Below are 17,908 nucleotides of genomic sequence, written 5' to 3'. Positions count from 1 at the left end.
AATTACACTAATATACAAACCAAACAAAAAAATAAAAACATACCCCTGAAACAAATAATACATTATGTGTTAATTAAAAAAAATTTAAAAAATTTAAAACATGCTCTGTCTTCTAGACTATTTTAATTGAAATATTTATATTAATAACTTTTAATATGTATACACTATAAAAACTTCTGTTACTATTTTCCATTTTATTGATAATAAAACCTGAATCATTTAAGCTGTTCTTAAATTGTAGCTTTCACATCATTGTTGCCTTCTTAAAATGTATATGCATCTGTTTGTTGTTTCCCCCATTTTGTCTTGGTTTTATATTCTTCTCCCTTGTATATATGTATATGCCTTAAAAAGTAGAAATGTCCTTTTGTAGTCTTTTTTTAATAAAATCTTTTATAAAGATTATGAGCCTGAAGTTCTTTCTTATGTCAAATGAATTTCTAATTTTTTAATCTAAAGATAGTTCCATTCATTTCCTCCAGTACACTCAGAATAACTGACCCAGAACTTCACTTGTTTAGAAAAATGTAAATAAAAATACTTTGAGTAGCTCAATCATGCCTTAGTATGCTCCAGTGCTAACCAACATAGGAAAGACTTCTTTCCTATCCCTTAGCTTTTCAATATTGTTTGTACTTAGAGTACTTACTGTGTTTCCCTTTTGAAATACAATAGCTGAAACTTCACATATTAATAAGTACTTGATAAAGCTGGTGATAATGAAATAATGCTGTTATTAATATATAATGTATTATATATTAATATAATTAATATAAGGTTGCTGTTTTTTGAATCTCCACAGAGACTAAAATGTTGCTTTTTTAAAAGATTTTATTTATTTATTTGAGAGAGAGAGTGTGCGAGAGAGAGAGAGCTCACATGAGCAGGAGGAGAGGGAGAGGGAGAAGCAGACTCCCCACTGAGCAGGGAGCCAGATGCGGGGCTCTATCCCAGACCCTGTGACCACGACCTAAGCCTAATGCAGACCCTTAACCAACTGAGCCACCCAGGCACCCCCTAAAATGTTGCTTTTACAACTGTTTTAAAACCATTTGTCTTATACTAAACGTGCTTGGATCTTTTTTCCCTTTAGAACTTTTAGTGTTAGGTGAACTAGCCATACACATATATGCAAATATATATAAAATATATTATGTATATAGAACAGAATATGAAAACTTTCCATTTCATTCCGAGAATATGTTCTATTATATTAAATCATAACTGAAATTAATATGAACTACTGAGGGAAAAAAAAAGTCACAGTACCACTGATTCTAGCCATGACCCTCTTTTGTTTTAAAAGGTTCTTGAGTTATAGCTAGCCTTGTTTGTCACCTGCTATTTAGTCACTAATTTTTTGTCACCATCTTGGGTAGCTTATAACAGAATCCACAGGGTCAGTTATAATACTCATTGCCATCTTATGTTCCCTTTAGCTTTATTAAAGGCATGTTATTTACTAGGCTTTAATTTTAGGTTCAAATTTTTCTTTCTGTTTTTAGAATTAAAGATGAATAGAATTTAAAATTCTTTGGTATGAATATTGCAAAAAATAGCAGAAGAATACCCTTAATATAAGTGATTACCAAGTCATCTTCTAGCTAGAATAGAGTTGTTCTTTTGCTGCTAAAATGACTTTAAATTTTCCCAGCGAGCTGTGCCTTTCACAGTCTCAAATCTACTACTCCTTATCTAAACGGCATTCTAAATTGCAAGAAGGCTTGCAAGAGTGGCTTATATTTCATTATACTATGTAGTTTAAATGTGCTTTATAACATCCATTTAATACAGGCCTAGGTTTTAAGCAATACAAAATGAAATTGATCAAAAACAAGTTGAAACTTAAGGATTGAAATAAGAGATGGTAAGCATAATGATTAAGAATTCAAGTCCTTCTTCTGCCAAGGCAATGACCTTGATCTGTTTATTTTGCCTTGCTTTCTCCTCCGCTATGCTGGCTAAGATAATATCTACTTCAGGAACTTGTTATAAGGATAAATGATATAATGAATATGGAGCATGATTGACCCTTGAACAGTGCGCTGAACCACTACGCAGCTGAAAACCCACATATAACTTTTGACTCCACAAAGCCTTTAACTATTAAATAGCCTACTGTTGACCAGAAGCCTTACCTATGAGATAGCTGATTAACACATATTTTGTATGTTATATGTATTTATAGTGTGTTCTTACAATAAAGTAAGCTAGAGAAAAGAAAATGTTATTAAGGAAATCCTAAGGAAGAGAAAATACATTCACAGGACTGTACTCTAAAAATTCTGCATATAAGTGGACCCACTCAGTTGAAACCTATGCTGTTCAAAGGTCAACTATTTAGCATTGTGCCAGACATGTGGTAGGTGCTCTGTAATATTGATGTACACTTATAATAATAAAGGATGTATTTTTCTTACCATCTGATAATTTTTTCTAGAATATGCTATTAAGTAGCATAGATAATACTGTGCTTTATAATGTTAACAACATAATATCACACGATTTTACTGAATGAGCAAATTTACTTTTTACAAGAATGTGTTAAATAACTTCCCTGGAACTTTGCCTAGTATTCTTAATGTGGTTTCCTGCAGTGGCTTGATGTATGATGCAGTAATGAGTACAGAATTAGCATATAAAGCCAGGCCATTTTATACCCCTTCTAATTGGCTTACTTAGTCAAGTGCCAAATACTACAATATAAAGGTTCTAGTACATTATCTCTAAAACAGGCAGCAAGGTTCTAGTGGAGTTTCTTTTCTAAGTCTTTCTATTATTTTTTTCAAGATCTTTAATCTGTTAAATCCTGATGACTTTTCTGGTAAAGTCAATGTTTTACTCATCTTTTGTATTCCAGCAGACCTTGCACATAGCAAGTATTTGGCAAACAAAATTACTCAAGAAGAAGAATCAGAGAAAATGATTTGCAACTTAATACGGTGGATTTAATTGGTATTTTCTTTTTTGTAAACACATCTCCAGTCTAGTATTTCTGCCTTTCCTCCTTCTACCCCACTTCTAAGTGCTTCCAGTGCCTGAATACAAGAGCTACTCTTGCTCATTACCAGTGTGTTCTATGAGGCCCTGAATATTGTAATGTACACATATTGAGCCATTTATATACGTCCATTACTTTCCTATTTACTTATGCTTTGGACTCTTGAAATATTTCAATTTGTAGAAACTATGAAGGTTTCTTTTTAATGTACTGATTTAGATCAATATATACATATATAAACATATATTTATATATATAAACATATATATCCTTTAGATTATTAGATTTCTTTTGGCATACTGATTTAGATTAATATATCCTTTAGATTATCATACAATCCAAGTATCCTATTGAAAAATTCTTTAAGAATTAACGATACTATCTCCCCCTTTGAGATAAAGAGAAAATAAGAATGAAAATGTACCCACACATGAGAGGAAAGGAATAGCTAAAAGATTTAAATCTGCCCCAGAGTGTTCTCTTCCCTTTCAAACATCAGCCAGTTATTGTATGTTAAGTGCTGCCATTCTGTCCTTTTCCCCAGGGCTGCTGATGAATATTTTCAAGAGGATTTAAAGCATACACACACACACACACACACACACACACACACACACACACGCAACTGGGGTCCCAGGATGTGCTACATAATATGTGAGACCTAGTACAAAATAAAAACGTCAAGTCCCTCCCTTGTTCAAGAACAGTGGAAAATCCCAAGACCATAAGAGCAGAGCATAATACTAAATGCAGGCCCCTGTGCAACTGCACAGGGCACGTGCCCACATCTGGCCCTGTAGGATTCCCAAGTTCTGGGAGGTGGTCTTCCTCTTGGCACTATGCTTAGCAGCTCTTCAGGGTAAATACTTTCATGATATCTGAGCACTAAGATTTGAACATTAGAGAGAGTAAAGAAATGTGAACTCTCCCATCATGACCATGCAGTATGGTTACTGGTCATTGTAACATGGTCAACAAAGCCATGTAATGAGGAGTAATGAGATAATTCATCCCATGAGTAAGGATTAAGTCCTTTGAAGGTAGAGAAAGCAACCAGGGAAAAATAAGCTTTTATTTAGTATGTTCTTTGGATAGGAGCCATATTAGGCTCTTTTTTTTATACATTAACCTGATTTGTCATATAAACCATATAAAGCAATTTTTATTACCCCATTTTCTACAAGAGGAAATTGAGCCTCAAGTGTATAAAATAACTTGCTGACAGTTACACAGCAAGTAACTAGCAGTGTGGTGATTGCCCACATCTGTCTTCATATCAAGCCCGCATTCTTTCCATGGGTATTGGTATCTTGCTGGCTGATGTCTGGCTCTGGAGGCTGATGGCTGCAATAAAAGTGCAGCCTTAAGAAGCAGATGCAAAAAAGAGTGCAATTACGAGGGAAATTTAGTTTTGCAGTTTGTTTGGTGTGAGGAAGCTGAACCCAGCACAGACTGAGAGGCCATGGGCCATGTACAGAATGCAGCAAATAAAAAGAGAGTCCTTATTATCTTGACCAGGCAGAGAGAACTGTCTCCCTTAACAATAGAGCAATGCAGTGGTCACAGAACAAGTGTGACATCTTGGAAATGGATAGAAGAACACACCTTGATTGCTGCAAAATAATGGCTCTTCCCACAATAAAGGTAAAATAATAATAATAATAATAATAATAATAAACCAAATGATGGACACCAGGTTTCAGTAAGTACAGCGAGAGTCTGAAGCATCTAAGGGCCAACATATGTGAGGGGAGTATACGCCAAGCTTCATTCACTTATGTTCCACATTCTTCATGATTTTACCATGTCTAACTCTTAACCATATCATTATGGATGTAACATTTTAAATCTGTTCTGTAAGCAGCATGAATGGATTTATCCTAACCTAAAGTACTGGCTTTCTGTCCTCAATCCAGGCGCTCTAATAAGTGTTAAATCTCATTTGCTCTTCAGTTTATTCGGCTCGTATTTATTGAGTACCTTATATGTTGTAGGATCTCTCTACCTGCTGTGGGTGGTTGGTAGGGGGAGGGGAGGAAGAGAAGTCAGAGATGAGTAGGACGTGGTTCCTGCCTCCGGAGGGCTTCAGAATGAAATTAGACAATTGCAGACTTCACAGAATGCTGAGAAACCAGTATTGAGAAAGTGGTGAACTTTGCCTGGAGGAGGTAGGAAACTTTATACTAAGGTAACCTTAAGCAGTAAAGTCTAGACAAATAAATAGAAGGAGTTCACTGAGCAGATTTGGAAGATTCATCTTCCTGGTCATTGACTGGATTTTTTTTAAACTTTTCTGATCATGATCATCGGTGTTTTGGAAATTATTGAGTTCAGTTCAATCCAATGGTTATTATCAAGAACTTTTCAGATTATTAAGCTTGTTTAGAAACAATCTTTGATTTTACGTCTGACAAATCAAATAATAAAATAATAGAAACAAACCCATAACTTTCTTGAATACTTCGATGTTTAGCTCCTATATCCATAATTTAGAATATAGGTGTGTTGTGTGTGTGTGTGTGTGTATTTTTTCACCTGAATATCTTTCTTATGCAGATTTTATAGACTAAAATGTTAACTACTTCTATTTCTTTTATTTTTCCTTGTAAGAACGTTAAAACAAAACAAAAAGTGATTCATATGTTACAAACAACATGTGTTTACCATAATTTTTTTCTTTCAGTGTAAAACTCTTTCTGGAGTCTGTGACCACATCATATCCCTGTCATCGGATCCTCTGGTTTCACAGTCTGCACACCTAGAAGTGATTCAGCTGGCAAACATCAAACCAAGTGAAGGGCTGGTAAGAGCTACCATGTTTGTCAAAGCCACCATCCATCAGTGGACAGCTAATGATGTAGGCAAAGCGGCATCCAAATATGGGAATCCATAAATTCTAACGAACTTTGAATATTTTGGTATTTTTTTTCTAGGGATAAATTAAAGTAGTGGGAGTTTGTCACTATAAGAAGTTTTATGAAGATAAATGAAAATGAAAGAGAATTTAAAATGAGATTTCTAAATTATCTTGTTTACTTTGGTATTAAATTAGCTTTTATTACGTTCTTTCACCCCCTACCAAAGTTCCTTAGGTTTAAAGGAAGTTTAAGAGTTTTATACTAAGAACCAGTGTTACCTGCCCTTGCAAGTAGGTGTTTTGTTTGTTTTGCTTTGGTTTGTTGTGGTTTTAATAGGACTCTTTTCCCTTAGGTTGTGTAAGCTAGACAAACCCGATATTGTTTATAACTCACATCCGTTCTTTCTTACAAGGGTGAGTAAGCAGGTGGGTTTTGCCAAAACCAGGCTGACATCTAGGAGATGTATTTTTTATTATGTAATAATAAAGATAATCATCTTCTATATTTTGTTCACTTGATTAAAAATTGTATTGATTCTAAATTTAACCCAAAGGAGAGTTTTTTCTTTAGTAGGCCTCTAGGAAGAAAGCACATAAAATTAATATTAATGAGAGAGAGGGACAGAAAGCAAGAAACTGGCTGGAGAACATCTTACCCACTACACAACCATGGCTTATTAGTTTGGTGCTACAGTGTTTCTACTTTCTCCCTGTGGATGAATTTTCCTAGGATATAATTATTGATATTTTAGAAAATAGAAATCTTGGAAATAATATAGTTCAGCTAATATTCTTAAAGACCTCTAAACAAGTTTAATATTTATGTGGCTTTTCTTCAATTCCTAACAGTGAATTTTCAGAGTGAGGCCATCTATTCAATAGAGTGACTTTTCTGCTGATACTTGGCAAATTACTTTTTGGTAACTATAGTTTTTCATGCTTTTGTGGCTTTTATCAGTGTTTTCCTAGGAAGATGGAAATCATTATGTCAGCAAGTATGTCATCATCATAGCTTATAAGTGTAATATATAATTTTAATTTTAAGAGCTTATTTTTAGCATTTATAAACTTATTTGAAGTAGTATTTATAATCTTAAATTCTTACTATTCCTTTTGGTTATCTTTACACAGTCCAGTTTCATTTAAAGCATCTTTCAACCTATAATATTGAAGAGTTTCCTTTCTATATTTCCTTTTTCAGTAGTTATAAAGGAAAGGAAGCTGTCTCAGCATGATTTGTAGAGTGGGAAATTAAGAATTAATATATATTATATTAGACTAGGAGTCAGGACACCTGGATACAAATCACTTACATAAAATATAGCTGTGAGTGTGATCTTGAGGAGGTGGAGGAGTAAATTTAACCTCCTTGGCCTTGCTACTTTCATGTGTAGAATGTTGGGGTCGGGAAGGGAGGGTGGACTGGATCAACCTTAAGGCTTCCTCTAGCTCTGTGAGTCTGTGGTGCTAAGGACAGGATTTGGAGAAAAGAGCCTGATTTTTTCCCCCACTAATTTCCACTGAAATCATGGGAAATAGTAACCATATGAAGTGAGTCAGTACAGTGCTAATTGACGTTATGAAATCTTGACTTGTTTTCAATGAAAGAGGTATAGCCTTGGACATGTCTTTTATTTTTTGAATTTGGAAGGGATAGATCTGGGTCCAGCCTTTGAAACAGTCGTGATCTTAAAATGCTAATAACCAGATTCAGTTAGTCTGAGAAAGAGCTGGAAAAGAAAATACCTGAGTGCTTACCATTTGTCAAGTATTTTCTCACAACTCTTTAGAGTAGATACTTTCTTATTTTGCAAATGAAAAAATGGAGTCACAGATCTTCACCAATTTGCCCTGTGTCACATAGGTAATATACAATAGAGGCAGAGTTAAGTCCAGGTATATCTCCATAAAGTACATCTTAACAAAGCTTGTTCCATTATCCCACATTTAAAGTTGGAATTGCCAAAGGGAAGTGTGAGAGATTTAAGAGGGTAACTTTAAAACTGGAACCACCTAGAGAAATCATTTTTAAAGGACAATTGGGAGCACTTCACTGGGAAAATATTTCCAAGGGAGGAAAAGAAAAATCCAAAATGTTGAAAATAAATAAAAAGTGAAATAAAGGGCTCCTGTGTGGCTCAGTTGGTTAAACATCTGCCTTCGGCTCAGGTCATGATCCCAGGGCCTGGGATCAAGCCCCACATCGGGCTCCCTGCTCGGCGGGAAGCCTGCTTCTCCCTCTCCCACTCCCCCTGCTTGTGTTCCCTCTCTCGCTGTGTCTCTCTCTGTCAAATAAATAAATAAAATCTTTAAAAAAGTGAAATAAAAACTATTTCTTGTGATTCATGTTAGAGATGCCTAAATAGAAATTTTTATGATTTTTTCAAGGAATCATTTTAAAAATCAGATACCATTAAGCAAGTTTACTCAGTCATATTTGAAATAAATAGATCTCAGGATTTTGGTAATATTTAGCATGTGCTTAGCCATAGGAAATGTCTAAATGGTAAATGAAGGAAAGAAATAAAGGTGGGAGAATACCAAGCTTTAAGGAAGTTTAATTAGCTGCAGAAGGTTTCTGCGAGTTTCAAAACAACCTCTTTCATAGGCAAAAGGTAATTGCTTCTTTCTTCCACTGATAAACTGGATAGATTGTTCATCAGCTTTCTACCTAATTAGTAAAATCCCCTAGGATTTCTTAGTTTTGAGAGTTCTAAGCATTATAACGAATGATGGGAAATGTACTTGTTATGATTAAATATGCAACTAGCTTCTAAAATTCTTTTAAACCACGATGATTAGCAGAAAATTAAAGGAGGGAGAATGAGAGCTATTGGAACATATCAAAACTAGATCAGAACCAAGAGATGAGTTGAACAGAGAGGAAGGGGCTTGGGGGGACATCCTTGGGGAAGCCTCTTGGCCTCAGAGAGCTCTTTTGCTGTTAGAAACTTAGATTATCCTCAAATATGCCTTATTCTATTGACTTGACTGTAAGGTTGCTTTGGCTCCCATTGGTTAACTGACATTTGGAGACCAAGTGAAGCAAATGTCATTTTGGCAAGCTAAGCAGGAAAGAGGGAGCTGTTTAAGTCAGCTCCAGAATTAATTAATTGTTTAAAGAAAAAAGAAGAAAGAAGGAAGAATAAAGGTTTTGATGAAATGGAAGACCAGATTTGTCTCAGTTCCAGAAAAAGAACCATTTGAATTACATGTCCTGCTGTTTGACCCTTTCTCAGAGATGAACAAGTGATCAGCTGTAGTTCTGTGGACTCTTCATTATTTGGAAGATGGTTAATTTGAAACCTCATCCAAGCAACTTGCTTCTTTTACTTTCTTTGGGTACCTGACTTTTTTGGCCATTTTTCTCATTAATACTACCAGAGGGAAATAAAAAGAATGAAGTCAGTTTTGATTATTAAAAGCATTTACAACAAGTGGCTTATTAAGGTTAAAAATGAAAATATTGAATAAAACAATATCTTCGTTCTTTGTGGCGGTTTTAAAATTGCTTCTGTGAGGTTACTAGAATTGAATTCTGTATACATAGTTAGATCCTCCTTTATTTAAGCATTTTAAAAATATTTTTATCCATCTGAAAAAATTAACTTTAATGTCATATAGCATTTAATTATATGTAAATAATGATGAGATTTTCTTCCTTTAAATAACAGATACCTGCTTTAGCTTACAGTTGCCACTTTTGAGGTTCCTGGTGTGTGTAATAATTGCACACAAATTTTATTTCCAGAGGCACAACTAGATTATGTCCATGAGTTTTTATTATCTCCATGACTATATTGCCTTTTCTAAACATTTATCTTAGGATATTAGACTTTCTCTATGACCTAATCATTAATGAGACAATTTAGAGCTCTTGTCAAATATCTGAATTCATAATCAGCAATACGCAGTGTTGAAAGAAATGTAGAGAGAAACATAATCAACTTCTGCCTACCACTTTCAGAGGAGATGGGGCAATAAAATAAATTTGTAAAATAGGAGACCCAGTTACTCTTTATAACCACATTGCACATAGTACATGTGTGCTAAACAGGTCTCAGTCTTTTAGCATAGATGTTAAACAGCGAATAGTTGACTTTAATACCTACAGTTGCCAAATATTATGTTATAATAAGAAAAGTGAAGGTGCACAACTGTCCTATTAATAAATCGATAAATCAGGAGCCTAGTGGTTGAAAGTGTAGTCTGGAGTCAGACTGCTTAGGCTTGAAACCTGGCCTCACCACCTTGGGCAGACTCCCCAGCTTCTTTGTGCCTCAGTTTCTTTATCTCTAAAACGGAAGTAATGAGGGGCGCCTGGGTGGCTCAGTTGGTTAAGCGTCTGCCTTCGGCTCAGGTCATGATCCTGGAGTCTCAGGATCCAGCCCTGCATCAGGCTCCCCGCTCAGCAGGGAGTCTGCTTCTCCCTCTGACCCTCCCCCCTCTCGTGCTCTTGCTCTCTCAAATAAATAAATAAAATATTAAAAAAAATAAAACAGGAGTAATGATAGTTTATACCACATTGGCTATTGTGAAGTAAAACAGTCCCTGGTACATTGTAACCAGTAGCTTTCCGTGATGATGGTGATAGAGAATGATAAGTGATGGCTGTTTTGTATGTCCAAGTAATATATACTGTTTCTTTCCCTGTCTTTTCCCACTTTATTCTCTCACAGTCCTTCACAGTCCTGAGACAAAATTTAGTGTTTAGCTCTTACAAATATATTTTGAGAGTCTTTATTAATCTATTGTAATTTTGTTAATTCCTGGAGGAAGATGATGACAAGGATCTTGTCCTCTTCTAAGTTCTATAATGGCATCATTATATTTACCCTCCCATAAATAATGGAATAAGTATGAACTTAAAAAGTAAGTATGCTGTACACTTGTCACCAGTGTAGGGTTGAATATTACCACATGGTCATAGGCAACAACAGCTAGCCAATTTCTTAATTTCTATATGTACTTCCGTTGAGGTTATTTATTTTATATGAAATAATGAAGTTGCATTTAAAATACTAGAGTTCACAGGTAAATGAACACCTTTTAAATCACATTCATTTTCTTTCATGTTAGTGATCCAGGCTTATCCATTTTTGGAACAGGTACCAACATTTTAGACATAAGACATTACTGAAATGACTGCAGAATTCACGCCTACCCAGTTTTTTAATAGTACCACCCCATGAACTTTACTGCTTCTTGTTTTTATTTCTTACTTATTTCCAATGAAATACATGTACATTCAGTTATCTAAATATGTAATTAACCTAAAGGTATGGGAAATTAACATTGTAGTAATTGTCTATATAAGTGCTAAAATTAATGCTTTTCTGAAATAATATTGTTGGTTATTGTTAAGTCCATTATATTTTAGACTTTGAGTTCATTAAAATTCATATTTTTTATTTTTTAATCAATATTTTGAAATGCAAGGCAGTTGTGTAAGTAAAGCCTGGGTAATTTTTTCCCAGAGAAAAGTAACAATCTTCCTTAGAGAGGAAGAAAAATCTTTTTTTCCCCATCCTTTTTTTTTTACTTAAATGAAAATATTTTAACATTTACAATGTGTATATATTCTTGTGATTTTTTTCCCTTTCAAGTTCTCCCACTGTCCATAATTTAAAGTTTTTGTTTGCTCATAAAGCTGACATAATTTCAGGATTTCTAGATAATCTTTAAAATGTAATAAAGCATTTTCTAAAATGGCTTTATTTAAATGGGAAATGGAATCTTACCCTTTTTGTTAGGAGGAGGGCTTGCCACACATTACCTCTTAATTATTGATATAGAAGTGTTGGATATAATTATTAAAACTTCATCAATGAAAATAAAGGCAGGAAAGACAGGATTTCACAAAAGAGATGGAGAAAAAGTTTACATTAACAATATTTTATCACTCTTCTGTCTCTAGTTAGTTGTAGTTGAAGTGGCTCTATAGAAACTACTCTTTGTTGTGTAATATGTATCAACTATAATACGCTAATAACCAATATTTGAATTTCCCATTATTACTTTTATTTTGCCACAGAACAAATAGTAAGGACTGTTGGGGGAGTGAGGTGCATTCTTTCTTCAAGAATATTGAATTACCATGCTACATTTTATAAGTTTCACAGGCAATTTACTTATCAAGTAGTTATTTGATTAAGTGGAGGACAGGCTTCTTCGGGCAAACTCTAGAAACCAGAACATTCAGATAGGAATTTTTTACTAGTTTAAAGTTGGCATTATTGAATATGGAATCATGGAGTATGTGGCAATTTGATAGGATAATTTTTTGTAAATGATTGTGTAATATACTTGAAAACATTCCAGTCGCTTCACTTTTTTTTTTTTTTGATGCTGTCTTTTTCTAGGGTATGTATATTAAATCAACATATGATGGCCTCCATGTAATTACTGGAACTACAGAAAATGTAAGTATTATAACATTTCAGATTATAGGGTGTTTTTCTTTTTATTGTTAAACAACATATATCTCACGTAATTGAGGTTGACTTCTGAGGACATGAACAGATTAAGAGGAAAAAACTAAAAGGACACATTGGGTTAGTAAGTGTTGGTTTGGGAAGAATTTCAATCATTTTATTTAGTTTAGAGTAACTATTTACTCAGAGTAAATCAGATGTTTTCTGTTCACAGCCAGAGATTTGTCTTTGTTAAGTATTTTCTGGTTTATGACAAGTTACTGTGACATCTAAAAGAATCCACTTCCATCTGTCAAATAGTTTAGTTATGTTAAGAAACTTATATAAGAAAGAAACATCAGATAATTCAGGCTTTCTGAATATGCATTATAATTCAGCTTAATTCAGTGAGGAGACAGCATGGTATAGCTCACTGGTTTTCACAGTGAGGTCCCTCCCTGGATCAGTAGCATCAGCTTCCCTTGGCAACTTGTTAGAGATACATATTCTTGCCCCCCCCCACCAGAACTACTGAATCAGAAATTCTGGAGACCAGCCTGTTTCTTAATGAGATTTTGTTTTTTATTTTTGGGTTTTTTTTAAAGATTTTATTTATTTGAGAGAGAAAGCATATACACAAGAGAGAGCACAAGCAGGGGGAGCAGCAGAGGGAGAGAGAGAAGCAGGCTCCCCACTGAGCAGGGAGCCTGATGTGGGGCCCAAACCCAGGATGCTGGGACCGTGACCCAAGCCAAAGGCAGATGCCCAACCAACTGAGCCACCCAGGTGCCCCAAGAGATTTTGTTTTAACAGGTAATTCTAAGACATGCTGAAGTTTGAGAACCACTGCAAGCAGTGGGTCAGAGTCCCTAGGCCTAGGACCTACAATTAGTTCTGCATCTTAATGGCAGTGTAATTTTTGACAAGTCACTTACCCTGCCATTGCTTTAGTTTCCTCAACTATAAACTGGAAATATTATATGCACTACATACCTCACTAGGTTGATGTGAAAATAAGTAATAAATGTGAAAGGCTCTGCAATAAAGAGCTACAGAAATGTAAAGTGATTGTGTTGAGCCTGAACATGATCACTAAAATAGATTTGAATAGTATAATAAATCATTATTCCTCCATTTGGTTGTCCCAGACTTCCATCTTACTCTTAAGCAGGTGCTGAGCTTTGAATTTTTTTTTTCTTTTCGAAATTCTGACCAATTACATGTTTATGCTGTGTTCCTTCAAAGAAGACTGGGGTGGAGTTAGTTAATTTCAAGTTGTCATAGATCTCAATATTTTACCGGCATTTTCTTTTAAAAAAAAATCAACATTCTTTTCATCTAATTCACTTAGTCCTTTAATCATTTATTGCTTTTTTCCCACTAACTTCTCTTGGTTTCTTGAGAATAGTGAAATACATAATATACATTGCAGTTGGATTGCTATACTGGCTTCACATTTGGTATTAAATATGGGGTTAGAAATATCAGTAATGTGCATATTGTCAACCAATTAAAATTTTTAAAGCAGTGAAATACTGTAAATGATACTCCTATCACTGATTCATCATTCTCATTTGTTTGTACATTCCCCCAATCATTCATTTATTCATTTGTCCTTGTAACAAACTTTTGTTTCATGTCTGCTATGTTCCAGGCATGGGGCTAGGTATTGAAGGAATTTTTAAACTAAACTAGTTTGCTGTTCCTAAGGAATGCAACTAGGGGTTTATGTGTGTAAACAGGCACTGAAATTTGTGTAGACAAAGGAAAGAATCATAAATGCTGCCAATGAAACTAGAGAAATAATCACAAATGATTTTGAGCTATATCTTGAAGAATTTATAGAAATGCATCTCTGTATTGTCTGGGGTCTATAAAAAAGTGGAGTACTATGTACTGTTCATATTAATTACTCAGTAATATTTGATAAATGGGTGAGTGATCAAAGAAAGATTGATTCTATGAATAGTTTAGATATGAACCATATATTAATGGCTTATCATTTAATTCTTTATTCTTGAAAATGTTTTACTCTTTTTGGTACCCTCAGTCATTTATCATTAGTAGATCTCTGTTGAGTCTTAGTAAATCTGCTCACTAAAGTGGTTAAGTTATTTTGCTTTGCTCTGCCCTAGTTTCTTAGTTTTCTTTTAGGTAAAATGAGAAGTTCAGACAAAATGATCTCTAGGGTCCCATTTAACACTGAAAGTCTATAATTTATATGACTTATTCCCTTTTTTACTTATCTGGGAAAGAAGTTGTCTCAGTTTCTTTCAATTTTATATACCAACTATCATTTTCTTTTACACCATGATTAGAACCATTGGCTTGATATTTTTCTTCTATACTCTCCTTTAAAAAGATCAATTGTAAGCCAGACAGCACAGGGACAGCCCTATTATAGTAATGATTTACACACTTTTCAGAATTGTTGCATGGTACTTATCTGCTTTGATAATATACCTACCTCCTAAAGGTGCTGTGAATAAAAATACATTGTTTTCTTGTTATGATACCATTCTGAGGGTTGAGTTCATATCCTAGATGAACTACCCTCTTAAGAGTATACTTGTGTTATTATTTGAGTAACTGGAATTCTCTGGAATATTATCTTACCTTGAATTCTGACCTATGATAGATCATTCTTTTGTGAATTTCAAAATTTGTTGGATAGAGGTTAATATTGTTTCAAGACTTGTTTTGAAATAATTGGAAATTGGAAGTGAATGAAAAATAAACTGGAAATCATTTTTTAAAGTAAATCCTACTTTCTATTATTAGTTATCTGTAGAGTGCAAACAATATATTAAACACTAGTAGTCATTTTTGTTTAATTTTTTCAAGATTAAATAATTTCTTGATCTAAAGAGGTGAACTTATTGTAGTATTTCCAGGGAAAAGAAATGAGTGATAAAATTTATGTTCTTTATCATTTCCATTATGTTAAATTTAGTCACCTGCAGATCGGTGCAAGAAAATCCATGCTGGCGATGAAGTGATTCAAGTTAATCATCAGACTGTGGTATGTATAATTACCTTATGAGTCAGTGGGAGGAAATAATATAAAGATTTGCTAAAGCTTTAAAAGGATATCAATGAAATAAAAACTCCTGTTTGTGTACAAAATGATTGAATAGCCTTTTTTCAGATAGCTGAATCAGTATTCTTAATTATTTGACAGAAGATAAGGCATAGTTTTTAAAAAACCATAGTTTTAATACCAGACTTGGAAATACTCGTGTTGGCTGAGGTTAGATATGCATTTCTATATAGACAGGTGCAGGTTAATGCCATATACCCCATGACCTGAGATAATAATTTTGGGCTAAAAATTAAAGTGATGATGCACACAAATTCAACCTTTTCTGGATAAAACTTTTAAGTTTTACTTCACAAACTATGGAATTTCCTAGTAGGTATGTTTTGTAAGGGCATACGTTCATTCATCTGCTTTAACATTGATTTGTTCACTGAAGTTTCTAGTAGATTGGTTTATTTTAAATGTTGATTTTTTAAACAAATTTAAAAATTAATAGCCAAATTGGCTCTTCATTTCCCAAAAGAAGACTACAGTTTTTGTTTTAAAACTGTTGCATGTAACTAAATAAGTTCATAAAATTTTCTTGCTCTGTGAACCTCATGAATCCCTTTCTAGGCTAAGATCTTGACAGTGGCATTTTTGTGTCTAGGGTAGACTTCCAAGGGCTGTTTTCTTTAATGTTAGTTTTAGAAAATGAACATCATATAATTTTCACTCTGGGCTGTTTTCTGTCTCAGCTGATTTACTTTCTTCTTCTATATCTGCCAAAATAAAGTATATTCTCTAAAACAAATGAAGTGAAAATCTGATTATTAATATAATAAACTTCATTTGCAAAAAATGTGGAGGTTTTTTCTGATAAATATTCTACTTATAGCTCACTAATCCTTCAGAGTGAATAATTATTACCTATTGTACCTTTTAACTAAATTTGTTTTTGCCTGTTCTAGTCATAGAAGAAACTATTAAAAGGAAAGTCTGTATTTTGGGGATAAGAAGACTGGTGTGAAAAACTCCAGTCTTTCTCACTGATTCTGGTATGAAGGCAGAAGATATTTCATCTTTGGCTTTGAGTAAACTGAGAATTTTATGATATTGTGGAGAGGCTCCTGAACACTGATAATTAAAATTACACTGTTTCTTCAATGAGTTCATTAACTAAGTGAATAAAAATTAATGAAAGTTTAAAAAAATTAAACGTATAGGTGTTAGGTTAATAATAATTAATGCAGAATTCTGGTCATCAGCAAAGCCTTTCCACACTATGACAGTTTTGATAATGAGAAAGTTGTCATTACTAGAAACTATACAAAGTGTTTGTCCTAACTTAAGTTTCTTGTCCCCTAGGAAGAGGATTTGGGCAGTGGGATAAAGCAGCTGCTTCAGTAGACAGGCAGCTTCTCCCTCTTGTAATGTTCATGCTGCCTCCATTTTTGCATGTGATCTGAACAAATATGACATCTGTTCGATAGTTGGACCAATTTCCAGTTGGTCAATTCTAAGTAGGTGGAATTAGTCTCTAATGAAAAATAAAATTGTTTAAAGGATACTCTTTGTGGGGCAAAGATTTTGATGTTGACCAAATGAATACGAAAGTCTTTAAGGGACTACAAGTGAACTGATAAAATCTATATAGATTGATGATACTTAAATACTGTGAGAATGTATAAATACATCTTTGCATCACAGGAATATTCTAAAATATTGAAAGTGATCCAGAATGATGGTTGGGGGAACTTGCTTCCAGTTTTTGCTCTGAAATTGACTTTTGACTTTAAGGGAATCATAGTAACTAAGCATCAGTTTACCTTTTTATAATAATAACCATAGCCAACGTTTACTGAGTTCTTACAGTGTGCTAAGCATCATGTTAAGTACTTTACATATTTTATGTCATTTACTACTTAAAATAATTATACAAAAAAGGTATATGTGGAAATTGAGACTCAGAATGATTAACTCGCCTGCAACTCAAAGCTCTCTGACTCCAAGGCCTTCAGTTTTATACTACCTCCCCAAACTCAAATTATAAAATTATCAAGCAAAAGGAGAAGAATTCTAATGATCATGTAAGTAAAACTCATGATTCAGTGAGAGATTAAGGGGGAGGGGGGCCAAGGGTAAGAGAAGAGGAAAGGAAGTGAGAATTTACATAACCAAGGCAGTGAATCAGCTGGAGTGAAATTAGAAATGGGTTAGAAATTTAACTTTATTGCTACTTCCTCACTCCTTTCCTTCAGATATATATGTAAAACACCTATCACAATGCCAGGCACACATTAAGAGCTCAATAAAAATTAACTTTCCAACCTACCTTCCTCGCTTTTACCTGCAACAACTCTTGGGCCAATTGGAGTCTGGTGTCTCGGCAGAATGCTACTAGAACCTACAAATTGATTTTGGATGATAACAGAGACATTCTCTGACAGGAGAATATGTTGAATTCCCTAAAAGTAGCCTTCCTTAATAATGTGATCAATTACCAGATTGTCTTCTTTGTGTTCAAATGAGAGGCCTATTTGTGTAAGAATGGCTCATTTTATTAAATGCAGCCTAGTCTGCTCTTTCTTGCTGTTGCCTCCTTTTTGGTCTGTACA

The 17,908-nt window shown here is 34.1% G+C and overlaps 1 protein-coding gene across 5 annotated transcripts in view; it reads left to right on the top strand.

The window, feature by feature from the left end:
- The window catches only part of CNKSR2 (connector enhancer of kinase suppressor of Ras 2), a 278,839-nt gene that overhangs the window by 130,921 nt on the left and 130,010 nt on the right, over positions 1-17,908 (top strand). For all 5 annotated transcript variants that reach the window (XM_025857698.2, XM_025857697.2, XM_025857700.2 and 2 more), the window contains exons 6-8: positions 5,685-5,804; positions 12,221-12,280; positions 15,225-15,293. In XM_025857698.2, coding sequence (XP_025713483.1) covers positions 5,685-5,804; positions 12,221-12,280; positions 15,225-15,293 — 249 coding nt within the window. The remainder of the gene's footprint in view (positions 1-5,684; positions 5,805-12,220; positions 12,281-15,224; positions 15,294-17,908) is intronic.

Source organism: Callorhinus ursinus, unplaced genomic scaffold, assembly GCF_003265705.2.
Source record: "Callorhinus ursinus isolate GAN/ISIS: 27379988/994484 unplaced genomic scaffold, GSC_fseal_2.0 scaffold16, whole genome shotgun sequence".
Lineage (NCBI taxonomy): Eukaryota > Metazoa > Chordata > Mammalia > Carnivora > Otariidae > Callorhinus > Callorhinus ursinus.
Note: the sequence above shows the minus strand (reverse complement) of the source record. Positions and strands in the feature narration are given on the sequence as shown.